Here is a 27942-nt window from a genome sequence, read left to right as displayed (position 1 = left end):
GATCTAAGGAATCACTCACAGAATCCAAAGAGGACTGGTATCTTAATTTGTCATAACAACAAACTTGACTTTTTGTCAAAGCTATTTTTCTCTTCTTCTCTCTCACTATGTCATCTAGAGAAATCAGTCAGCAAAATAAAAGAAAAAAAGACCTCTCATCTTAACAGCTGTCGCTCTCTCTTGACAGTTCACATTAGAGTGCTTACGCTGGTCTCACGTCAGCATACTCCAGGTGAATGACATGGCAGCAGCTTTCTTTGACTCTCTGACAGGAAAAAAAAGAGTGAGGGAAAAAACAATGCTTTAAAAAGTGGTGACTGTTCTTTGTACTGAATCCTTTCAGTCCGATGGAAAATGTAGTAACCTAAGAGGCATAACAATTAGTATAAGTGACAAGTGAAATTTTTGCCATTCTCTCATTATTCACTAATTTCTTCCTTGGAACACAAAAGGGAGATATCTGGCAGAGTATTTAAACTGCTCCAAAGTGTATCTGAATGGACACTGTCGAGCTCTATAAAAGCAGCATCATAAAAGCAGATTTTATGACTTGCACACTATATTGCAAATTTTCTTGGAATAAATCCCATCTATTTCCAACAGAGAGATAGAATAATGCTTAAGAAGAAACTTGTCACTGTATGATTTTATTGTATGGAAAAGAGCAGCATCAACATTCAGAAATGAGGCTGAAGAAATTGTGACAACTTTTTCGTGTTTTTTTTTTTTTTAGATAAACTATCCCTTTGAATGTGTAACCCAGTGGTTCCCAACTTTTTATGAGATTACATTATAAGTACCTCTGGCCCAAACCAATACCAGTTCATCAAAGTTGGCACATGATGATTTGGCCCACTGAGCATCACGGGGGGATGCTGATATAGTGGCAAAACATGCCACTGAAGCAAATTGTCGTTTCTAATGTATATTTTGGTTTTATTTTTGCATTAAATAGTGAAGAACAATATATAAAAAAAAAAAAAACGAATTTATTATTTATTTATGTATTTATTTATTTTATACATTTTTATATAATATAGCTGTATATAATGCAATATTGACTTTTGGCCCAAGACCCTCAATCAAGCTTTTGGTTTTAGCATTTTAATTAAGATAATGTTCATAATTCTATATCTTTAATTAAGATTGTTAATAAAACTAAAGTCAATACACAAACATGTTCTCACTCCCAAGCACATATTACTATGTAGTAGAAGCCTTTAATTTAGATTACTTTGTTGATTTTATTAGTGGGAAACATTTGCCCTCAATGGGTAGACATGAGAAGTTTCAACATTTGTATCAAACTAACAATCTGTTTTTTATTTTTTATTTTTTTTATAAATTACTGGCAATTGTACAATCTAAAATGCCTCCATGAAATGGTCAGAACTTCTACAGAAATCATAGTGTATTAAATAACATATTATAATATGTAAAATTATAACCCATTTTTGGAAACACATAAACGTATTACAAGCATGTACACACACACGCAAAACAGATCGCTGTCATAGGTTAGCATCACATTAATAAAACATTTGAATGCCATTTATGTCAGCATTTTAATGGCAAAAGTTTCTGATAAGATTGTTGTCTGCAAGGTGAAGTGCAGTGATCTTGCACAGTGGCAGTATTTTTGCTTTCCTTGGGAGTGAGAATGGGTTGCATACACCCATACATTATTGACTACATAACTTTTTTTTTTTCAGTGACCTATGCTGTCAAATGACCAGTGGTGTAGTTTACCATTTGGGCTCAAAAGACCTCTTTCCTGGAGTATGTTTCCTGTTGTGAGGGAACAGCAGAGGCTGCAGGCCTGTCATTCTCCAGTGCACTGCTGAATGGCCTGTCTTTTGCTCACCGGTGGATCGATCTGAGCACAGGAAGCCAGAGACGCCAGGGATCAGACTTCAGCGCTCTCACTGCCACTCTACTGCCCCGGGCCCACGGCACCAGGCCAAACATCCATTCAGCCATCAGAACCAGAAAACCACAGCACACAGTCTCAAAAAAGGTGCACATGCACACACATACACATGCATGCTGTGATTGCCTCAAGAATTGCGCTCAGCATCGAGCTCCTGTAATTTTAAAGTCATTTTTTGATCTATCATCCTCCAAAGTGGTAAAGCAGAACGTTTATAACAATTGATGAAATAAGGTAATCACTTACGAACTGACTGCTTTCTCAAAAATTATGAACCTCACATACTCTGATGTAGTTATTGTTCCTGTCTAGGTACTCAGCGATGGTTATGGCAGCTTCAAGAAGCAGGTTATTATGGCTGTCCATATAAATGCCCCATTCGGCAATCATCAGCAACTACGCTGCAATTTTAAGTAGCTGAAAATCTCTATCGGAGTTGAACAGGAATAAGGCGATGATAAAAAGCTTTGATTTACTGAGAATCTTTTTGATGCTTTTCTAGCAGAGATGAAAGAGGAAACAGTACAGGAAACTGCATTTTTTATTTTTAATAAAAAAATAAAAACAGTAAAAACAAAACAAAAAAAAGTAATATTGTACAGTAATATTGCATTTCAAAATAAGAGTTTTCCATCTGAACATTTTTTTAATTTAATTTATTCCTGTGATGGGAAAGCTAAGTTTTCACCAGTAATTATTCCAGTTTTACAGTGTCACGTGTTCCATCAAAATCATAATCAGCAATCGGTGATATATTTTTACCAGTGTTCAATTTTTATGAATGTTTTGTGTGTGTGTGTGTGTGTGTGTGCGTATGTGTGTGTGTGTGTGTGTGTGTGTGTGTGTGTGTATTTATATAAAATATATAAATCATTAATTCATTAATTTACACCAAATATTACCACCATTTTTTTAATGGGGATAAAATGGGAAGTTTAAACATATTACATGAATTATACAATTTATCTTTGCTATCAAAGGAATGCAACTGATTTTAAAATACAGTTCTTTAAAATACTGAACAATATTCGTTTTTTTTTTTTTTTTTTTTTTTTACTGTATTTTGTTGAAAATAAATGCAGCCTTGGTGAACACAAGGTGACGTATTTCTTTAAAGTTAAATGTTTCATTAAAGGGGGGGGGGGTGAAATGCTCGTTTTCACTCAATATCCTGTTAATCTTGAGTAACTATAGAGTAGTACTGCATCCTTCATAACTCCAAAAAGTCTTTAGTTTTATTATATTCATAAGAGAAAGATAGTCTGTACCGATTTTTCCCGGAAAAACACGAGCGCCTAGAGGTGTGACGTGTGGGCGGCGCTAAAGAATCACGAGCGCGAATAAGCTTTTGCGTTGAGCTCGTTTGGAAGCTGTGACACCGTGAGGACAAAACCAACCAAAACAAACCATGGCTAACAGTCAGATTCAGCATATATTTATGATCCAGAATCAGATCCAGAGGCTGAAATTTAACAAGAGCAGCATCAGCAACAACGTCTCTATGTGGTATGTACTAAAACTGTATATATCTGCTTAGCGGTTTTGGAAAATGACTAAGTTCCACTTTGTCGTCTTTTTTTTTAAAGCTGTACATGTGGAGAGTGCAGTTTGATGACAACATCGCATGTTGTTTACTTGATGTGCTCACGCGCCGATAGCTAAGTTAACAACACAGAGAAATTTGAAGCAGTTTTACTCGTGCAGTTTGATGACAACATTTCATGTTGTTTACTTGATGTGCTTACACGCCGATAGCTAAATTAATAACACAGAGATATTTGAAGCAGTTTTACTCACCGCATGCGGTTCCAACACACGATCGTGACCCTTTTTTCGTTGGGATTGCATTATCTTTAAGAAATAAACGATATGCAAATCCGGCGTCAAACTGGACCTTGTTTGTAAAACAAGCATCTTCGAAATGCAGGGGAACAAACACAAACACTTGCACAACTCCGTTGATGCTCTGTAAAAATAAACTCCATCCACTGGACCCTTAATGCTGTTTCTCTTTTGGTAATCTGTGCAGGGTTGTCTTGCCCTGGCAACCAAAAACACACTCCTTTTGTGACATTTCGCGACGCTCTCGCTCTGATCAGTGAATGTCTGTTGTGCTCTCTCTGCTCTGCTATAAGGGAGTGCGCGCTCTTCCGGGAGAAGTGCCCTTAGGACCCATATAAGGAAATTCCGCTCCATCTAACATCACACAGAGCCATACTCAAAAAAAACTTTCCGAAACTTGTGACAAACCGGAAGGAGTATTTTTGTTCTTCAAACGTACAACTTAATTTTTGAAACTTTGTCCATGTTTAGCATGGGAATCCAACTCTTTAACAGTGTAAAAAACTCAGAATGCATGAAATAACATTTCATCCCCCCTTTAAACATCTTTAAAAATCATTTAAAAAAAAAAAACAACTTCTGACTGGTTGTGTATGATCAATTTCCAAAAAGAGTAAATTAACTTCTTAAATATATATATTTTTAAATGGGACCTAAAGAAATGATTGTGCATTTTGTTCGTATATACAATTTATCATACTTAAGGATACTTAATTTCCTCTTCAAAATGAAGCCAGCAACATGACACAGATTCTGGATTTATTGTTTAGCTGAAGAGGAAGAGAAAAATCTTTCATTACCTCTCAAGCTCAAGGGCTTGTTTTTTTATTAAATTACATAGAAATTTTTCTTCCTGAGGTCTGCATATGCTTAATGACCACAGAATAAAGCTTTTGTTCACAGTTTAATGGAAATATTTTGTGCATACGGTGCAGTCTAATATTAAACATGATATATTTTATATCAATACCTTGGTACTACATGTGGTATTAAACAAAGACGTTGATTTAAAAATATGTCATACGACAATCATATCAAACGGTCACAATTTTAACATATTTAGCGCTAAAAAAGAAGATGCTTCCTCTTGCACAGCACTTATTCAAATTTATGGTAAATAAGCCTCGAATTCCAAGAGCTCATTAAAATGTACAAATTTGCCGCTGACCTTTTAAGCAGGAGAGATGTAGCAGATTCTACTCTAATAGTTCAGTATTCTAGTTCATTTGAACAGACGACTGTCGAACACTGGATAGCATTAATTCTGACAGTTTATATCAATGTGAACCATGCTACGCTCTTTAAATTCTCCTTCAAAGCTGTAATTACAAAGATCATGTTATTAATGATAAATGCACACTTGATGAATGAACGGACGCAGCTGAAAGGAACACATTTGGTTTTATTTCCGCTTTACTGTTGTGAACATTGTTTCTCAGTCCAGCCAGATTCACTACCGGTTTGCATCAAAAATGGAAATTCCTCCGCTAAGTAGGTTAGCGAGTGGAGTGGGGCCATTTTGCATAGCGCTATTCGCCTCGTCGTCGGAGAGATCAAATGGCAGTCACTGCGCCCGAAGCAGACAGGGAGCAGCTGCCAGTGCTGTGCACCCCCCCTCAGGCCACCTTCTTCTCAATGGTGTCCTAGAACTCAAGTCCGAAACCCCCCCCCAACCTCCACTTCTAACTGACCTAGCTTGCTGACGTCCTGGAATTTATGGGTCAGTGCTCATGGAGGAGACCAGCAGGAATTACATTCAAACAACTCAGAAGAACTAAGTTCTAATAAGAAGTCTTTCACACAGGAGATGTCATTTCATGCAGATTTCAAACACCTAGCCACAGAAATTAGAGATATCGAAACATCTCAAACCACTCCTGCTATAAGAAATCTTCTTATACCCACCCCATTTTTCCTGAAACACTAAAACTAAAATTAAAGTTTTTTTACATTTACAAGTCCCCCACACACCCAAATAAACATTTAACTTGTACACAAGGCTAATTCACACTTTTTTATTAATATAATTATGTTTCTACTCCAATTTGTTGTTGAAATATACAAATTTAAACAGTAGCTACAATAAAAACTTTCATGAAATTTATTCAAACATAAATACAGTATTAATTGCACTTATTTATTTATCAAAACACTCCTTTATTTCTTTCTTTCTTTTTTCATCTATCTAATGATTTATGGATACTGAATGGCTTTCCTGAGGTAAATGTAATGTAATGTGACATTGTTTACAAGCCGTTTTATTGATGCCATTTACACGTTTGAAACACTGACTGAACGATTACATGAGACATGACAAAGTTGTACCGTTTATTTTAAAAGTAAAAATGCACTGAGCTTACTTATGTTTATTGGATGATAGGCATACTGTAAATGTTTTGTAAAGTTTTATTCAAACATCAACTGAAAACAGCATAGACAAGATCTCTGTCCGTCAAAATGAAGAAATGAAGAAATCAAGAAACCGATATTGTTATCCCAGGTTTAGGGTCCACAAAGCTGTCAGATTTACCTGTTTACCCGTCAAAACATGCCAGTGGAAAAGCACTAACTAAACATCATTGTTTCTCCAAAAGTGTTTTGGACACAATATAAAATTCAGTACTGAAAGCCCTTCCCAAACATTAATGCCACTTCCTAAAGCACTTTTTATGAGGTCTTTACCCCTGCCCCTTATACAGCTCACTGTCCCCTACACTTCAGTTAAATGTCAAGACAGATGCTTTGAGGGCCATATCTGTAAGTGCATACTGGTTTGCCTGAGGTCCTCTCTCCCTTTCTTTCACACACATACACACAAGCGTGTGCCTCACCTCGCTGACCCTTCTCTTTACTGAAGGGAAACACTCTCCCTAGCACTGAAACAACTGCACTGTAATTACAGTCATTTGTCAAGCGTGTGCCTGGTTTATAATCAATTAAAAATACCCCAAAAAGTGGCAGTGGGCCCTGTTGTATGTGGGCCGTGTGATTAATGTTGTACTATTACAGCTGTGAGAGTGGCGTGAGCTGGAGAAAGCCGAGTTCAGAGACACAAGGGCTTTGCTACACGCCATAAAACAGAGATTAGATTACTTTCCTTTGAACCACATATCATACTTTTTGGAAAAGGAGTCAAATCTATATAGTGATCTTTTAATAAAGCATATAAATAAATAAATGTAAATATTGAGGAGAAGTGAACCCCAGACAGACTGATCTGATTCAGTTTACTTGTCTATACTGACTAGCTGAAGATAAATAAAATATTTGTTATGTTAGAAAAAAAAAAAGATAAAGGCGTACAGCATCAGGTTGCAGGATTCTTCAGCAAAGGTTCTTGTAAGCTGTCATCAATAAATTCATGTTATTTGGCAATGGAGTAAACTGTTATTTCACAGCCAGTAAAAAACAGGCTTAGAGTAAAGCGTGTTTATGTGTCTTTGACATGCATGGAAACACTTACACATGTAAGCTCAAAGATCTTGAGGCTATACCTCAATTCAATTCATTTAAACCCAGTAAGCAATGCAGAAGGCTGAGTGCACTTTAGATGGAAAAGTGATCAATTCAAGCACAACACAATGGAGGAATTCTGAGGTCTTTCCAGGAAGAGATACTCTAGTGCTAATAATCAGGCCTGAAAAGACACACTGTTGTATGGACTGAGAGCTGACGAAGTGTCTGAACACTGTTGTGATGATGCCCAATCAAGAGTGTAACTCAGAGCCTTACTGTCATATGGTCGAGAGTGAATCACACGTTGCGTGTTACAGTGACAGTCTGTATTCGGGCTGAAGAATGAGGCTGGTGCAAAGTTTCTGGCATGGTTTTGCATGATGTAATGACGAGCAAGAGGAATAGTTGGAAGTAAATGTTTGAATTGCCAATGGGGAGTTAGAAGCTGGTGGAAAACATCCCAGAATGAAGCAACGAGAACATTAGGAAGTAGTTGAGCTACATAAGCTATGAGCAACGTTAAGATACTGGCTAAGTTTTATATTTTAAATGGGTTCAAAAATTCCATAATATATTAAAACATGTCATTACATAAAAAAAAACTAAGAGAAAAACATTAATTAAATATGCATTCTTATTTAAATTGAAAAAAAATAAAATAAAGAATATTAAATATTATTAAAAATATATATTAAGCAGAACACAGTAAAATGTACATATTTTTACAATTTTTATATTTTACTAAACTTTAAAATACAATTTAATTCTGTGATCCAAAGCTGAATTTTCATTAGCCATTACTCCAGTCTTTAGTGTCACATGATCCTTCAGATACATTTTTTAATTAAAAAAAAAAACATTTTATTGTTGAAAACAATTCTGCTGTTTTTTATATATATAAAGAGTAAACAAATAAAAAAGTAAACACACATATATATATTCCTGACTTTAATTTATTTAACCTTTTGATTAAATTTTTTGATATATATATATATATATATATATATATATATATATATATATATATATATATATATATATATACACACACATTTTAACAAAATACTCACAAACACAATTTACCAATTTACTAACAATTCACTAAATTTACTATCGCTCTAGATAAACTTCTTATGGGATTATGGGACAATTTTTCAAAGAGGTAAAGTTTCGCAAGAAAAAAAAATATCTAGATGAAGTGATTTATAGTGCAATGAGAAAAGGATAAATTGTCCAGTCTTCAGGCTGTGACTCAATACTCATCGGTGTCACCTTCTACATTTGATATGTGATCTCTCTGGTCTGTGTCGAGTGATATTCTAATTTCCCAGTGGCAGAGGAGTTTTGAGCCAAGAGTTTGTATTTTTGGTGCGACCAGCTGTGGGATAATAAGTGTGTGAAATAGGAGCTGGTGTTGAATTAACGGTGAGGGGCTCTGGGAGAAGAAAAGATCAATCTCATTGGCTTTCATAAAATTGGATTCCATTTTTCCTCCTTCATTATAGTGTGGGACGAGCAGAATGGAGATACCTATACGGTGAGTATCCAGAGAAATGAGAGCACTCCACTTTATTTGATTTTCGTTTTAGTAATATAAAAACGATATCCCATTTGAGAGAACGCTGCACTTCTGCAATTTTGTGGTGTAAACAACTCATGAAAATTCTGTCACATAATTCTATAGCACATTTTTTTTTCTTTCCACTATCCTTAAGCTTTCATATGCAAATATGCAAATACGTACTGTTATATTTGAAAAGGCAATGATATGCATAATATTTATTTATATACAGTACAGACCAAAAGTTTGGACACACCTTCTCATTCAAAGAGTTTTCTTTATTTTTCATGACTATGAAAATTGTAGAGTCACACTGAAGGCATCAAGGGCTATTTGACCAAGAAGGAAAGTGATGGGGTGCTGCGCCAGATGACCTGGCCCTTAATTCATAGTTTGGATGCCTTCAGTGTGAATGTACAATTTTCATAGTCATAAAAATAAAGAAAACTCTTTGAATGAGAAGGTTTGTCCAAACTTTTGGTCTGTATGTATATAATATATATTGATTTACTTAATACTTTTATTTATTCAGCGTGGTTGCATTTCCAAAATCATGTTAATAAGTAATAAGTAAGCTACTACTAATTATTGTAGAAACTTAATTTTCTGTGAAGTTGCTTTGCAACAATTTGTATCGTAAAAAGCTCCATACAAATAAACTTGAAATTAATCGAATTAATGCACTGCTTTCGATTTACTAGGAGTTATTTGCTCATGTGCGAAGTTGTGCCCCTAAGTGAGTGTGTTTGGTGTGTTGTGCTGTGCTGACAGGAGCAGATTCGGGGTAATAGAATTGCACAGTCGTTACAGGGTGACTCAATAAAGCGGAACTGAGCTCTGTCTCCATGTGCATGGATCGCTGGGTCCCTAGATGACAGAATGCCTCAGCACCCTTCCCCATCAAATAGAATAGAATAAAAAGATTGAAACTCTGAGCGAAATTTGCCAGCTTGCTGAATACATGATAAAATATATGTTTTTCCATTGGAAAAGTGGCACTTCTCATTGCATCTTTGGCCTGATGATGGAGATTTCACCTTGTTTCTTTGTCTTTCAGCGTAATGGTGTTGAGTGGTGTTCTTTATCATTGTAATCATGCTCTGTAGCTTAAGTAAACTGAAATTCAAAGGGGACAATCTTTTGTACGAACTGCCGCTATGCACTCTTACTGTTCTAATTACATGGATCAATGGCTCCACCCAAACACAAAAACTTGGAACACAGCGGTCAAACTGACTCCAAATCGGTGACTGTGTGCAAACTCAACAGTCATGCCCAGTCACACACACAAACACAAATGTTCACAATAAAAACTCATCGTCACACAAACTGCAGCATCCGCAGTACTGTCTTGGCAGGCTACAGTGCCCATTCTTCTGTGCAACCTGTTGACACGACTGTCAATTTGGGAAGAGGAGACGGAAAAGAAAGACACTTTGGCAGAGATGCTAGATTCCCACTGGGGCCCAAAGAGGTGCCAGCTAGACATTACTGCCGATCCCAGAGGGGCTGAAGAAAAGCTTGAAGACATTACTGTGCATCTCCGAGGAGACACGGTCCAGTGAATTGTGACAATCAACAAGAACAGTTGTTTTGCTTTTTCGAACGAGGACTGACAATCATCACACTACTCTATGAGATCCCACAGAGTCAGATTAGCCAATCAAATCACTCCCGTCCTTCTGTTAAAACACAAATCTTTCAAGATTTTTTTCAGGTGACATGGCTGGAATTTACAGCCTTTAACTAAATTACACTACTAAATGTTAATTATTAGGTCTTAAATATGATAATGTTCTTAAATGCTATTAATTATTATAACATAAAAATAATGGCTGTTACTTCCATAGGTCAACATTTAGTTGAACTTCTGAAATGACAATAACTTAAATGTATTAATACTTCTGAAATGACGATAACTTAAAAAAAGAAAAATAATATATATATTTTTTATGGAAAGCAATGTTTTGTGTTATGTTACGTTTGAGCTACTTTTTCAACCTAGGCAGGGCTTGCTTGTTTGTTTCTAATATTGAAAAGTTAAACTTGTTTTACATATGTAAAAGCCATTCTACAACAAAAGTCAAATGAATACACCTCGGACTGAAGGCTGAAATAACAATAGAGTGATTGATAGAATGATAGATCGACTTAATGATAATACTACCAACAGATAGAATGATTGGTAGAAGGATGGATGGATGGATAGATAGATAGATAGCAGTTCAACATATCCAGGCTATTTTATGGACCGGTTCTGAATATCAAGCTTGGCTATACTCCTGAACTACTACTATCTCTCCTGACTTCTTGCCAGTTTCCCACAGTCTGTGATCAGTGTAGTACAAGCAGCTCACACTTATATTCCATCCAGCTTGAGCGAAGCCACTGTCTGCCTGCTCTCACTGCAGCATGTTTGGTCCCCTGTCTGATTGCTATTCACACGCAGTACAGGACCTCTGGACATCTCTGAGCTGAACACCACATAGTGGATTGCATTTTGTTTGTTTTTTTTGTTTTCGTTTCTTTTATTCATTTCTCATGTTAGGCTTTACGGGTGGGTGGGTTCCAACTCCACCAGGCAACACATTGTTTATGATTTATCTGAAAACTGATTAATATGTTGTTGCTCTCAAAACACTCATGGTGTTGCCTTTTTCATGCAAGGCAGAGTAGGAGTATCCTGTGGGGACGTACATGCTTAATGCGTAATTAGACTGTAATTTCATTAATCACTCTTATTTTCGGTGGTTTCAGGAGAGTTTCATTGTACGAACGTGGAGACCTGTGAGGAAACGACTTCTTTAGTAGCAGTTCCCGCTCTCTGCTTTTCCTTTCCTGCGGCATTCTAAAGTTTATTTTTTTTTTGATAATCTGTCCTAACTGCCTCTGAAAAATATGATGCTGATAGAAAATGTCTGGATGGCGGCGTTGTCTGCCAGAATCTTGACATTAATTTTTATGCAGAAAGTTCTACGCAGCTGTAGCCGTTACAAGCAGCAGCCACTGAAAGAGACTAGAATCACAAAGGCCTCTCAATCAAACAGAATAATTTATGAGCACCAGATCATTTTGATGTTGTGTTTGGACACTGGAGCCTTTATTTCCATTTTTATTTTATTTATTTATTTATTTTTATTGTGCATGATAATGAGAATAATGAACAATCAACATTCTCCCGGGGCCTTTGAGAACTGTTCTTTCTCCAGCTGGCGTACACATGTGGCTTAGACAGCCACTGTGTGTGAAAGAGAGAAAGCGAGAGGCACGGAAAAAGCCAAAAAACTCAAATTTCACCACCAAACCTGCACCTTTTCATTCACAGATGATGACATCATTGCCGTACCTTGCAGCAGAGGAACGTCTTTGAGGAACCCTCCACTGTACTCCACCTGGTACTCCTTCTCCTGGAATCCCGGTACACATTCAGCCTTCTCTTCCTCTTCCTGCGCTCCAGTGCATACAACCTGAAACAGAGAGATAGATTTCCATTCAATTACTGAATACATAAATCAGCTATAAGTATAGTATATTCACAAATATTTAAAGAGTTGCATTTATATTTGTTTTTAAATTGAAACCCCAAATAAAACTGCACCCACAACTTTAACACTTCTAAAATACATCAATAAATTATTTAATAAGTGTTTATTAAATACATACAGATCAAAGTAATAATAGAACAGATTGCACTGTATTAAATACATTCTACATTGTATTTTATTATTTTTAAGCAGAAGTGAAAAAAAGTCTTCAAGCAGAATTATTATTTTTTTTAAGTTCGAATTCAGTAATCCCTTTTTTTTCAGAACTAGAATTATAATTGTCACTGCTTTCAGAGATATAATGAAATTACCATATCTTTCATCATGTCATGTTAGCTTTTACCCAACAAACTAAGATAAGTATATAGCTTTAAAAGGCATCAAAACTTTACACAGCATAAGAAATATAGTTATGAAACCTTTTATAGCTCAAAATCTGTTATCCTTATGCAAAATTGTCACTTTTTTAAACTCTACTTAGCAAAATAATTGTCCTCATTCAAGTCTGCATACGATTCAAAAATTGTATTTTAGTACAAAGCAGAACATCTTTGCAATCCTTGACTTTGTGCTCTCCCACATTTGTATCTGTCTGATAGAAGTGAATTCACATTTGACCCGTGTTAAAATTGCCAGTCTTAAGTTTAACAAATACAATCAAATGTGGCTAGAGTTTCATATTTTTCTCACAGTGCCAACATTCAGTGCACTTCTTACCTTTAATTTATTCTCAGAACTACATAGTCAAGGTTTTTCTGAGTAAAGAATTTATATAACCTGATTTAGCCTTTTTAGCACATCTTTTGAAAAAGCAAAAAAAAAAAAACTCTTGTAAAACTCCTGCTAAAACAAGTGTACTGACCAAATTCAGAGTATTGTAGTTCACATAGATCAACAAGTCCATTTTCTGCCGAGCCTACAATGACTAAATGCTGCTTTTACGCCGAGTAAAAGCACAATGATTCTGCTGAGGGCTTTTCTGGTCAATTATACCAATTTTAGGTTGCCTTGCACTTAGGAAAGCAAAGCTCGTCTTCATTAAGAATTAAAGGTAATCATCCAGCTTTTAAAACTCAGAGGAAATTGCTGTTTTGTGACTTTTAGTTCGATGGTAGATGGAGAGGCTTTTTCCCCTTTGTAAGGACCAGTCAGCCATGCAGCACCAACCTTTCTGTCCATCTTCCTCTTTTACTTCCAGCAACATTATTACTCTTTCACACCTATTTTTGCTTTCCATCAATCACCCTTTCAGCTGGAGGTAAACAGACATTCTTTCTGACAATGACACACCCCGCATGCCATCCTTGAATATACAGCCCTGTTCCTCCTCTCAGTTCTACATAGTACATAACAACTCTAGACACACAGATGGAATTTCAGAGATCCGCTCAAGAGGTCCTTCCATAGGGAATACATTCAACACAGATTCACTACATCAGAAACATAGAGCATAAATCATCAGCTGCGCTGTCTAAAATGTAAATATTTTAGATAAGATAACCCATTCATGAATAATATAGGTTTTGGCTTCGTTTCTTCCTTTGTGATATAGTGAAACCCAATGCTTTCTTCACAATCATTCTTTATGAAAGGATATGCACAAGGCTGCTTTGTAGCGAAAAAATAAATAAAAATTATTTTTACCTTTAAAGAAACTAGCATTAGCACAGTGCCAGCTTATTCTAAAAGATGATATATGATATACAGTACAGACCAAAAGTTTGGAAACACCTTCTCATTCAAAGAGTTTTCTTTATTTTCATGACTATGAAAATTGTAGAGTCACACTGAAGGCATCAAGGGCTATTTGACCAAGAAGGAGAGTGATGGGGTGCTGCGCCAGATGACCTGGCCTCCACAGTCACCGGACCTGAACCCAGTCGAGATGGTTTAGGGGTGAGCTGGACCGCAGACAGAAGGCAAAAGGGCCAACAAGTGCTAAGCATCTCTCGGGGAACTCCTTCAAGACTGTTGGAAGACCATTTCAGGTGACTACCTCTTGAAGCTCATCAAGAGAATGCCAAGAGTGTGCAAAGCAAAAGGTGGCTACTTTGAAGAGCCTACAATATGACATATTTTCAGTTGTTTCACACTTTTTTGTTATGTATCTAATTCCATATATAATTCCACATGTGTTAATTCATAGTTTTGATGCCTTCAGTGTGACTCTACAATTTTCATAGTCATGAAAATAAAGAAAACTCTTTGAATGAGAAGGTATGTCTGTACTGTATATCAATCCTAGGTGATTAATTGGGGTTTAAAAGACAATTAATATTCAATAATATAATCGAATATTATTAAAAATGTGAACTGAATTGAGATGGAAACAATGCTAACTTTGCAACACTCAATTGAATCAACTCTGAACCGATACATTTGTCATTGAATAATGAGACTTTTTTTTCTTCTGTAGAGCTTCTTTTATAATTGATGAACTTCATGAATATCAATATCTGCGGTCTCTTTAGTTGTTACTAAAGCTGATATCCAAGTCCATTATTGAAGTTCAGTCAACAATGGCGAAGTGCTGGTTTGGTTTGATTTGCTTTGCGGTGTTGGAGAGCATAGGACAGCAAGGGCCTTGTAAGGAACCAGCTGGGACACAGAATGTACTTTAAGAGGACAGATCTCAAACAGCTGCTTCACCTCACTGCGTGTTCAGATGAGCAGTCTGGGTATGACATTGTATGCTTCTGCACTGTCGCTACCTTCAAACCCCTTGAAAGAAAAATGAATGCAAGGGAGATTCAGCGTTAGGGAGCTTCAAGCATGTTATTACAGTAATTCAGAATTTCAAGGAAAAACTGCAGCTGAAAAAAAGCCATTTGCAATTGCACACTCAGCAATTTGGAATAAAAGTTTTCTATGACGTTTCCCCTAGGATATGACATGGACAAAAAATATGTATATAAAAAATTATGAATCTCAGCACTGTGTATTTTGAGGGGAAAATAATTGCTTATTTTAGCTTATTTTTTAGATTTAATGAGCCAAATCTGACAAAAGTGCTGTGTTTACTGAAATGGGAAAAAACACTATCATTCTTGTCCTACAGGTTAATTTGCTGCTAAGGTAGCAATGCCCTCAGTGACGCTCGGATAGCACTATGGAGTCTCTTGTTGAACTCACAAAGGCATACATTAAATCTCCAGTTTAATGACAAATACATTTGAGGGTTAAGGGCACGGTTTCCAAACAAGGTCTCCACTCTCTATGGTTGTTTCTATTCAACCCGCTGCTTCTTCGGTCCTTTAGGAGTTCTCTTAATGGAGTTCCTCATAAGAGAACAGAAGCTAGTTTAGTTACTCAGAAACTCAATGAGTTTTCATAGCTGCATACAAAGCAACTATTCTAAGAATTGCCTCAACAGGGCAGAGATAACATTCCATATAAGACAATCAATTTCTCCAATCAGTATGGTGAACATCATTTCAACATCCATCCAGACAGAAAATAATGTCAGAGCAGATATTATCGGAGGGCGCCTGTGCACGTTTGCCCAATACTGGAACAAAAAGAGAATAAAATGATAAAGAAATAAAGATGAGAAGGAAAAGAAAAGGCTGGACATTAATTATGTTGTGTCCTTCAAACTGCCCGAGGAATAAATCTGTGAAGTGTCAGCAAAAAAATGAGGACAGAACTTGTAAAAATGTAGAAGGGTGTTAAAAGGGAAATTCACACTTCTTACATTTCGTCTGGAAAGTTTATAATTGTTGATCCAAGTAAATGTGCTCAAAAGCAGGAGTTGGCAAACTTTTTGTTAAAGACCCTAAATATGATGATACCCTAAACGAAACTTCATTTCTAAAATATAGAGTCATATTTTAATTTACAAAGACTCATTTATACTGTGTGAGAAACATATTAGCTGTGATATTATTGTATGAGGATATCATGTTGGTTCTAAAATAAAAGAACATGGATTTCTTTTATTATTATTATTATTAATATTATTATTATTATTATTATTATTATTATAAAAGGGTAAAACTTTAGAATTCTACTTGAACTTATTCTACATCCCTAATCTTACCAAATTCCTAAACCTTACAACTACCTTACTAACTTTTAATAAGCAGCAAATTAATAATGTATTGAGAGAAATGTCATAGTTAATCGTTAACAAGTGTTACCTATTCTAAAGTGTTACCATATTTACTTTAAAACTGTCTGTTTACATAGTTTTTCTCTCTACAGTTATTAATTTCAGATGTATACACTGTAAAACTAAAAAAAACTTTATTTTTGCTATAAAAGACAGTGCAGATTATATATATTTTTAATTTTCTGTTAAAGAATCCTATAAATAATATCTGTAGAGTAAGAATATCATTATAAAGATTTTTTTTTTTATGGATTTGTATACAAAGAAATGAAAATCATTTACAGTACATTTTCATGAATGTTCCATGTACAGTCTCCTTCTTGTGGCCCAGTTAGCTGAAGCCCTATGAATGATGAATGGCTGATGCTCCATATCACTTTTCATGATGCTGTGAAAAAAAAAAAACTTCTGACAAGCAGTGCAGCAAATCAATATCAGATTTTTTTTTTCTTAAAAAAAAAAAAAAAAACCTCAATCAGATTAAGTAGGGGTCAGGATAATTACATATATTTAAAAGCACCTATAAATGCACTTTGTGTTCAATACTGTTGCACTCGGTCAAACTGATGGAAAGCATCCTGTGTGAGCGTCACACTGTGTGCATGTGTGATAGAGTATCCATGTTGGTGTCAGAGCAGATGACAACCAATGGGAGGACAGAAAATGAGGTAAGAGGAAATTGAGAATGTGCACCCATGCTCACAAAAACGTGTGGCCTTGTTTGATGTGACAAAAGAAAGCCCAGCGCAAGGGGATTGTGCCGACCTGCCTTCATCTCCACTGCATCCAAAGCAAGAACACCACCTGCTGCCTTGCCTCGACTTATCCCCTCTCTCTCCTTCCCTCAATAATGCAGGCTTTTCTTCTCCTCTGTCTGAACTGGAAATCGTAATTGAATGCTTGGCATGTTGGTCACCTTATCGGTTCATTTCTGTTATACAGTGTGGAGACTTCATTATTTTCTAATAATTTGACACAGCATGATTTCCTTATTAAACAAAACTAGAGAAGATGACACTGGTGGGCTGTGATCGAGGGGACAGGGGTTAGGAAATGACAATGTTCCCTGCTGGTATGGTAAGAAAAACATTTAAATGTGCCTTTAGAAGTCTCCGCTTTTCTTTTAGGTCTCGCTGCTTGTGAACGACAAAGGGGGGGAATTAAATGGATAGTTCACTCAACAATTAAATTCTGCCTGCATTTACTCACCCTCATGTCGTTCCAAACCTGTGGGACTTTTTCCCTCCGTATAACACAAAAGGAGACATTTAAGACTTTTTTCATGCAATTAATGGTGACTGAAGCTTTCAGCTTTTAAAAAAGCACACAAAGCGGCATTAAAGTATCATAAAATGTTTACTGTGCACTATATTTCAGTTATTCTGAAGCCATACAACAGATGGGCTATCCAATGGGTTGTTAACTACTGCAATTGTTTGTACATTTGTGCAATTCAACATATGCTACACAATACATATAAGAGTAAAATATGATGCGAAATGCAGCATTAGTATTGAGATGGGCCTGGATTACTGAGACCGGAAAATTCTTTGAACCAGTGAGATGAATATTGATTGAATCAGCCAGCTAAACTGAACCAGATCGGTCTGATTTATTAAGAAATCATTAAGGGTCATTAGGTCAATAGTTCAGTCAAATGGTACACCATATGTCATAAAATAGGAGGTTGGATTTTCATAGAAGGGTTTAAAGGTCAACATAACTATTGATGAACAAAACAATGCAATAATTTTAACTAGAACAGTTTGATTTGTAAACTAAATCATTCAGGATTGTTTGGTTAACTCAATTAAGTAACTAAAATTATATTCAATGGCTACAACTCTCTCGAACATCAAGGGTTAGGGCTCAGAAACTTAAATATCAATCACTTTCTGATACAGAATCATTAGCAAATTGGATTACCATTGAAGGGTTTTAAGATTAACAACTGTTAAAGGACAAAAAATGCAGCAAGAACCTCAAAATCACTTAAACCTGCACAGTCTGATTTGTAAGCTAAACAGTCAGTCTGGTTTTGTTAACTGAATGAATCAATTCATAGAAAAGATGTCCAGATCTTCAGACTAAATTTCCAGTTGGCTTCTTATACAGAGCTTTCATTTGGACAACTTTGAATATAGAACATAAGGTCATATGGGCCACTTTATGATATTTTTATGGTGCTTTTGCATCCTTTTTGAAGCTTGAAAGCTTAATTGCCTGTTTACCGTAACACCACAAAACATTGCTAAATATATCTCTACATGTCACACAGGTTTGGAACAACACGAGGGTGAGTAAATAATGAGAGAATTGACATTTTTAGGTGAACAGTCCCTTTGTTTGAGGGAACTTATAAAAAGGTAGCAGCAAGGGCTGTGTTTGTTATAAACAAAGATAGGTCTGACAAGAGACAAGACAAATAAACCATGACAAAGAGAAAGAATAAGCTTCCAATCTGATGAGTGCCATTTCTTTGAAGCAGCTTTATGAGTCCCAGCTGAGATATAGAGGATATGGTTTACTCAGCTCTTCCTGAGAGAGTCTGGCTTTTTGTTTTGCTTCACTTGAGGGGAAACAGAGTTCAAACCCATCCCCCGTCTCCGCTCATAAACTGCGCCATAAAGCCCTGAGTGATATTGAAGATCTAAACGTGTGCCTTACTTTGCGACTACATTAAAACTGAGCCTGGGCAAAACAGCTTGACGAGTATCTGGCAAAACTCTCTAGTTTGTTAGCTTTAGCACTTTTTCGAGGTCGACGCCATAATTAATCCATGCGTTTCATGCACGTTAGAAATCCTGCAGCGCTTGATAGCTGGATTCTTTTGGCTGCATCAATGAGGTCAGCGTCTGAGGCTTCGAATCTCAGCTTACCCATAATGCCTGGATTAATTCTTTCCAACAGAAAGCCTGGAACCAACATATTTCCCTGCAACTACAGCACTGTAAAGCAATAGTTAGCAGGCCTAAAGTACTGTAATCCCTCTCCATGGCATGTAATCTACTCATTAGACCTTCTAACCTCAAAACTACTGGAGGATAAAAGCAACAGATGAGAATGTAGCCATAACGCAGGCCACACGCACTAAGAGTCATTTTCATTCAGATGCTGTGGTAACCCAAAGCAATTTTAATGTCCCATTCTAAAAGTGTTTTACAGCTGCCTATATTGTACAATCAAGTCTGCAAAGGGTCATTAGAAAATTTAGTCGTACACCATATGTGGTAAAATGGGAGACTTGTTTTCCGTTGAAGGGTTTTATAACTGTTGAGGAACAAAAACAAAAGCAGCAGGGACATTACAATCACTTGACAGACTGCAGATGGCAAAACGTAAAGACTTTCTTTCTGCGGTCGTGTTGCATTCTTCACAATTTATAGCACTTATGGAAGCACATAAACCCACTGATTCTTTTTGTGCCTCACAGGTTTTTCTCTTAAATAAAGATGTCAGAGGAGTGAATAAAGTTCACTGGGTATATTGGGTGAGAGAAAAGCAACGACCACATATTTGGCGAGTATCAGATCGATATGTCACTACATTCCTTTGCTAAAAGAGAAAGCTAACAGCTTTATGTGTGTCCTCCCATCTCCTAGAGTCCAAGTTAAACTCTCTCCTGTCATTCACCTACTTAATGAGAACAAATTGATATAAACATTATTATCACGCAGCCATAATGATGGTAGAATAGGCTATTCATTCTTTATAGATCATCTCCCTTAATGCTGCTCAGAGAATCACATCTTTAATTAATTAGCCCATTAAAGTCATCAGCAATTTCAATAAGTCAGAACGAAATTAACACAGACTAAGAAAGTCTTGCATGTTTAGACTATAGCAGCATAACAGGGCAAAGATAAACTAGTGAAGGAAACTCGGAATTGCTTACAGTAGGTCAACATGAAATCAAAACGGACCCCATTTACTTTTATAACACACATTCCTGTATTATTGCAATTCACAGGTTCATGTTATAAGACAAAAAAATTGTTGTCTTCATAACCTTAAATCAAAACATAATAACTTGCCCTTCTGAAATGACTTTTCTTTTCCACTTATCTCACTTCATAGGGCTATTGAGTATTGTTCACCAACAACCAGACAGCCATTTAAGCTTTCCTTTCAACATAGCTGCATTTTGGGATGGTACAGCCACCAACAAAATAAATCATTAAAATCCTATTTCACTTGGAAATACATCGCATTATGAAAGCAAAATAGGTTGTGAACATCAATTCCCAAACTTACAGATGTCAAGACACCAATATTAAAACATTTCAGGTTCCACAATACCCCTTTTTATCCAACTGCAAAACTAATATGCTATTGAACACACTATCAAAAAGTTCAAATGTGCTAAAAACTAAACATTAATATTTACATTTAACTAAATGTATGATAATCATAGTCTTTTTTTAAATAGTGTGTTGCTGAATCAATGTTAATATTTATTAACCGTGACTAAACTAAAGTATAACTGAACATATTTTTTAAAAGATTAATATTAATATCGCTTGAATAATTTTGTGAATATTTACTCATGAAGAGTATACAGTTATTAATAATATGAAAAACAAATATGATGAAACAGTGATTAGAGTTTTCAGGTCTACAACAGCAGCTTCAATTATTTTAAAAAAATGTAAAATAACATTTTATAAATAATATAAATTATTTGCCATTGTCTGCTCTGAATGAGTCTGTTTGTCATGAATTAGACTGCAGAGACAAAATGACTACAGTATGTTTAAGTGAATACTTGAAGGTCATTGGTTAAAACACAAAAACTGAACAATGGATATAAATAATTGTACATAATATCACTTCAATATAATGCATGTAATGAAGGTGTATAATTTGACTATGATTATCATACATTTTGTTAAATGTAAATAACAATATTAAGTTTTTAGCACAAGTAATAAGCTGTAAGTAAGAAGCTTGGATGCTGCAGACGCTCTGAGTGAACTCTGCCCAGTGGTGTTCAGAGTATGACATTTAAGCACAGGGTAAAGAAGTTTATTTTGGGCATGTGGCTTTCTAAGAACCTGTGCACATGGTCACTCTGAAATGGTTCTGGAGGCTTTAGCAGGAGCTGTTGTCTCTTTAAAGAGTATAGTGGTGATGGCCTGCGGGCAGGTGCTGTGACAGGCCTGAAGTGTGATTAAGGTTGAGACTTCATTGATGAAAGCCAGTGCAGCCAAAGTCACTAGGCAGAGTCTGGTGTAAATGTCAGCTCCAAAAATAAAAATAAAAAAAATAAAAAATCAATATAGCCATATGAGTTCACAGATAAGCTGAATGGAAACGGCTGCAGCACCTGAAGTGTGTGAAGAGCTTTGTGGTGTTAGGGGTAAGTTATGATTCATGTCTAGTCATTTATGTCACTAATATAAGACATTCAGAGGATTATAGATCTACATTGATATGCAATCTCACTAAATAGTTCTGGTGTATATTGCAGTTTATTTTTCATGTAAACTGATTGTGTTGTAGAATTCTGTTCTGCAGACAAGTAAAAAAACAAAACAAATATTGTTATTTTATAACATGCTTTTTGGCCAGAGTTCCCCCTCATCCAGATTTAATAACCACTAAGCTTTTGCATGAATAACTCAGAATCCAGAATTTTTGCAATATTTACGACAGCAACCTGGAAACATGAAGTTTTTACCAAACAAGTGGCTCTCTGCCAGTGAATGACTGCAGGATGACTTAAAAGTATTTCAATATTAAAATAAGCTAATTGTAATCTAAATTAAAATCCTACAAACACACAGAGTAGAGAAGTAGTGTAATACTGAAATCATATTTATTTTTATTTTACATCAACTAATGTTGTTACTGACAAACAGAGCTCTGGAATACATAATACACATTCTGGAATCGCAAAATAAACTGTGGTTAATTAATATAATGTATTAAAAAAATTACATTAATTAGTTTAATATATTAATAAAAACAAGGTGCTTTGACATATTGAATTGGCCAGCTTATTGACTTGAAGCCTTCAATCCCACAAGTTTGAGAGCCTCTGTATTAAATCAAACACTTCATTTTAGGTAACACTATTTTACAGTGTTCTTGCTAAATGTTACATGTAATTAATACAGTAATACCTATCAATTATTCATAATTACAAGCAACTAAGACTAAACCAAACCCTAATCCTAGCCTTAACACTACAGTAAGTACATGCGTTTAATTAATATTACTAGTTATTGAATCACATAATTAAACTGTACAAGGAAAACCTTAAAATAAAGTGTATCCAATTTATCTCTGAAGTTCTCATTTAAAAGCCTGTGAACTTACACCAACACCAGTGTGCAATGAGCACTGCACTACAGAAAGCCAGAGGAGTCAAAACTGTTCAGTTAAAGCATCTTAAAATACATACACCAGAATAAATACAATGCATGGTGGTCATCCTAGAAGTGACGCCCCTGGCCATGAGCCCACATACCCATATGGTTCGTCCAGCCTTGTTAACAGATGTAACATTTCAGTAAACATTTCACAGTGTATACTATTCCAATATTGCCTCAAATGAAGGCCTTAGGCTGATGCACAGATGCGCACTAAACCCCTCATATCCACTGACCCCTGAAAAATACCCACATCCCCAGACTGTATCTAATATGCATTAATTACTACAATAGCTTGGGATGGTACACATTCCCTTCCAAACCTTCTCTCCAATGGCGTCTCAGTTTTCAAATTTGGCCAAAATGACACCCTACTGTTCCCAGGCAATGAAAAGACCAGGACGTCCTATAATCCACCCCCAGCTGGGCAAGAAAAGGTTCCCTCATCATTCCCTTCCCTAGCCTGGGCTGAGTCCTCTACTCTGTGGTAAAAATCAGTGTGCACAGAGGGCGTAGCAGGAGTGATCCAGGCCTGGTCACAGTGAGAGTCTGCAGCGGAATCAATCAGTTAGCTGTCCAAACAGCTGCATCTGGCTTGCCGGTGGGAGAAGCAGCCTGCACAACCATCTGGAATCTGGACACACTACACCTGCTGGGCCAGTGAATAAGGGCTGGTGCATAAACAGAAAAAAAAAAAAAAAAAAAAGGCCGGGTACTGGGCACAGCAAACAGATATCCGCACTGTTGCTGTAATTTACAAGGCAGGCCTGACAGGGTTCACAACTGTGGTTTCAACTCCAGATGTGGGATCCTGGCCTATGATTCAGACTCAGTTTAGCAATAATTAAACTGTTCATAATCGGCAGATGATAACATATCTCTCCAAACTAACTCATACTGTAGCTTTTCTAACAAAAACATTCAGTATAACTATCTTGCATGCATTGGAACACAAACTTGGGTATCCTGAGATTGCAAACTTTTGGAAAATTATAAACATAAAGGATCCAACTTAAAGCAAAACCACTGCAGCGTGAATGAAGGGCACAGACAGAGCAAAAGAAAACAACAGTGTTTACCTTAAGACATTACCATTCAGCCGGGCCAAACAGCTGGCACTTAGCAACTCTGTTTAAAGGGCAGAGAGCAGACCTTGGATGACTAAGCAGATCACTGGGGTCATAAACATTCTGAATGCTGAAAAAAGGGGCTCCAAGAGCCAGACTAGTTTCCTGTACTCAGCTTTAGTCTGTCTAATGTATATAATGTCTCCAATCTTAAATCAATCTATAAATAGAGTGGTATAAATCACCACATTTATGTGGTATAGCTATAGCATATCCAATAAGTCACATGACCAGAGTGCCGTTTTTTTTTTTTTTTGGCCCTCTGAAATATGATGTCAGAGTTAAAACTCCATAAAAAATAAGAAAAATTGGCACTGTGCATATAATTACTTATCACATTTGACAGAATAGAATTTAAAGGGTCTATCAATGTTTAAATAATATTGTTTTGGGTCATAACATCTTGTCCAAGTGTCCAGTAGAGAAACACATTTTTAATTAAGCAACACATTTAAAATTATAACCAATTATGTACTATTATAAAACCACATATTAAAAGTATTAATATACCAGTGATTAAGTATCAGTGATGACAAAGCTGAATTTTTTGCTGACATTGATTCACATGATCCTTTGAATCACTGTAGTATTTAAAAAATTATATTTTAATATACATGTATCTGAAAAATTTAATAGAAATCTAAAACTTTTACATTATGTAATATATATATATAAAAATATATTACACAATGTAAAAGTTTTAATTGTCACTTTTGAAACTAATCAAAATGAAAAACGCATTCATTCCTTACCAACTTTTTATTTCTTCCAACAAATACAGATATGACACTTTATTATTTATCATTTTGTTGGGTCGCGTAGAGCAATGGAGCATATTCCATAGTTTCCAACCAGCTACAGTTACAAAGAATAAACCATGTTCACTAATTTCTTAAAAACCTTTTTATAAAAGGGATTCAAGCTTGTTTCATTATGCTACCCAAAAGTAAAACACATGAACTCACTTAGCTGGGAATAATTTGAAATTAAATTAGTTAAATGTGTTTGTCTAGATATTGATTACTCACCTGATAACAACTGCAGTAATGTGAACACTGAATATGCTGGCTAAAGTGCTAAAAACATAATCTAAGCATATAAAAATGATTTTGATGGCTGAATGATATTCTGCCATGACATTTAAGTAACTCCAGTGACAGTGGCTCTATATTGTAGCTGCACTTTCTTTGATACCTGCTGAATCTGTCTCTGGGTCAGTAAGGTCATCTACATCAGAACGGAGGTGGTGACAATTGCTCTCAACAATTGTGCCATCAACTCATATAGCATTGCAACACCCCAGGATGTGTATTAAGGGTCAAAGGGTGCCATCCAATACAGGGATAAGCAACTACAAAAGAGTGCCAAAGTCAGGTTTCTGTTTTCATCACCTTCACCAGGGCTGTGGCGGAGAGGAATGGACAAGATTAGCCAGCAAAGCTAGCAATAACTCACATACTCCCAAACAACCTTCCCCTGGTGCTAAGCCCTTCCACAGTAGTGTCTGAAATCAAGATACGGTCGGCGTGAGCGATTGCGTCCTTTTTCCCGATTATCTGCTCAAGTCTCGCCGTCAAATCCAGCCATGGTCACACCATCCATCAGTTTAAAGGGCAAAGTTGCCAATAAGCCCTCCAACCCATGAGGCAGCCGTACTTCTTCCTTTCACAGAGGTTCAATAGTGTATTGAGAGTGGAAAAGAAAGATTTCTTTAGACATTTTGAGGGAGCAAATCATCAAACTACCAGGCGACATTCAAGGGGGAGCTGCAAAGATATCGAACCGGACGTCCACTTTTTCAACTTCTTTCAATATGCCCAATATTTTGCTGCTGACATGGTACTATATTTGCTTTACTCTCCTTCCTGGAAGGCCCAAGTGGTCTATGTTTCTGGAAAATGTTGAAGTATTCTACCCCTGGTTACCGCATCAAGTGATTCACGGGAATTTACCAGAGAAGTCAAACGTTTTGACTTCTTGTCTTAGCTTGTAAACAGCACTTACTTGTCTCCTGACATTTGGACTCTAAACCTTTTTCCCTCTTGGGTAAAATCCTGTGATCTCATCTCACGGATCTTTTCCTCTTGCTCTCCATTTGTGTTTTAAACCCTTCCAATTAATGACGTGTTTCAAGGAGCATTAAATTCCTCCCTGTCAACAATGCCAATGAGATGTTTAAGCCAAGCTCAAAGGAACACTTCCGGTGGTACAAAAGAGATATGCAAATGAAGTGACATTCAGATTATTTGATACATCTGCACGTTTGATCTGGGTCCTTTCATTTCCCCATGTCTCTTCGTCTACAGTTCTCCTACTGTTAAATCTCCCACTGTTGGCATGATTAATGACTTCAGAGACCGTGTGCTCGTGTTCCCCGCCACCCCTCAGAATCAAACTCTTTAATACCATTTTATAAGCACATTAAAAGTCCAAGGAACGAGCTGCGAAAGGTTCCTCCTGTTTTCCTTTTTTATCATCTCCAGAGGGGAAAGCAGAAAAATCCATTTTGTCTGAATCAATATTTACTCCTGATGCTGTCTTCTCCCAAAATAATCGACAGCTGGTCTTTTGTTCAACCCCCGAAGAAAGTAAAAAGCAACTTAAAGGTTACTACAGTAGAGCAAGTTCTAAAAGCATAAGGGAAACAGGAAAAACAAGGGTAATGGGTATAATTTACCTCTCGCGACATCCCCTGAGCTTTGCTGTTCATCTCTAAAAAACTGTGAACCGAAAAAGCAGCAGGACTTCTGTAAATGGCAAGACATTATGTAAAAAGCCATCTGTTTTTACAAAAAATAACATTCTACATACTAATGAGCAAAATTAAGAACTGAAGAATTGGCTTTCTTTCAGTTTATCTGTCTGAATTTGAATTGAACTGGCTATCTACAGTAGCATCCAGTTCATTTGTATTTATTTTATCTTCCTTATATTTAAATTGCAGCTCAGCATCATTTCCTCAACTTTTATTTTTTGGTGGGGGGTGAATTCCTTTTTTTCAGTACTAAATGTTGCACATCTCTGTCCACATGGCTTAGAAATATTTTTAAATAATAGAGTTCTAACATCTCTGGTCTAGCAGTATCAGACATAACATTTTGTGTAATGTCTGATAGCACCTTCATCCTATTACAATAGAAGTATGCAAACTGACCCATATGACCCAACAGCTTCCAGTCAGGTCAACTACCATTACAGGAAATACTCTAATAATCAATATCACCCTTCTAGCTGGCATCAAACATTCAAACAATCTTTCTGCACATGTATACACTACAACAGAAATTACTCTGATGGTAACCATGTATAAAGCCTGTCTTACCTTCTGCTAATGCTTCTGTTTAAAACATTAGGAACCTTTCTGCTCCATTCATGTTAAATGCTGATAACTGCAAAACCAAACCATTGCAGAATAGTTTATACTGTAGAACAGAACACCACTGAACAACCGTTTCATTACTACCAACCATTCGAAAGCTTTTCTGCTCCACTGCCCTCTAAATATATTACGATATATCTCATAATACGAAATGAATACATTACATACTCGCTCAATGAAGTAAGAACTCCATTATCAATCAGTGGAAAAACAGCTGCACACCTGCACATAGAAGAAATTGCCTTTTTACAAGTCTCCACTATTAATAGCCGAACGTATAATTTGACAATGTTAAAAGAAACAAAATGTTTTCATTCTGTCTGTTGACCTCATTGAAAGTTAATTCAGCTAGCAAAAAAAAAAGTTATTAAATATATTGCATCAAATTTCTTACTCCAAGCATGGTATTTATTAGCAAAACTAAGAAAGTTTAACTCTACTAATAGTTTAACTACTATTAATTCACTCCGCAGGCATGTAACTTGCTGTCTTTTTCAGCTTGTTCTAATCTCATATAATAATTGCTAACATGAGTGGCTTTCTTTTAGTATGGGAAGAAAAAAAAAAACAGCCTGAAAAAAAGAGAAAGATTCTGCCAAGTAAGAGAAGTAAAAAAA

The 27942-nt window shown here is 36.1% G+C and overlaps 1 protein-coding gene across 2 annotated transcripts in view; it reads right to left on the bottom strand.

Moving 5' to 3' along the window:
* The window catches only part of LOC127977809 (cadherin-13), a 281167-nt gene that overhangs the window by 186374 nt on the left and 66851 nt on the right, over nt 1-27942 (bottom strand). For both annotated transcript variants that reach the window (XM_052582947.1, XM_052582946.1), the window contains exon 2: nt 12136-12256. In XM_052582947.1, coding sequence (XP_052438907.1) covers nt 12136-12256 — 121 coding nt within the window. The remainder of the gene's footprint in view (nt 1-12135; nt 12257-27942) is intronic.

Source organism: Carassius gibelio, chromosome B18 (genome assembly GCF_023724105.1).
Source record: "Carassius gibelio isolate Cgi1373 ecotype wild population from Czech Republic chromosome B18, carGib1.2-hapl.c, whole genome shotgun sequence".
NCBI lineage: Eukaryota > Metazoa > Chordata > Actinopteri > Cypriniformes > Cyprinidae > Carassius > Carassius gibelio.
This window is presented reverse-complemented; position numbering and strand designations above follow the sequence as displayed.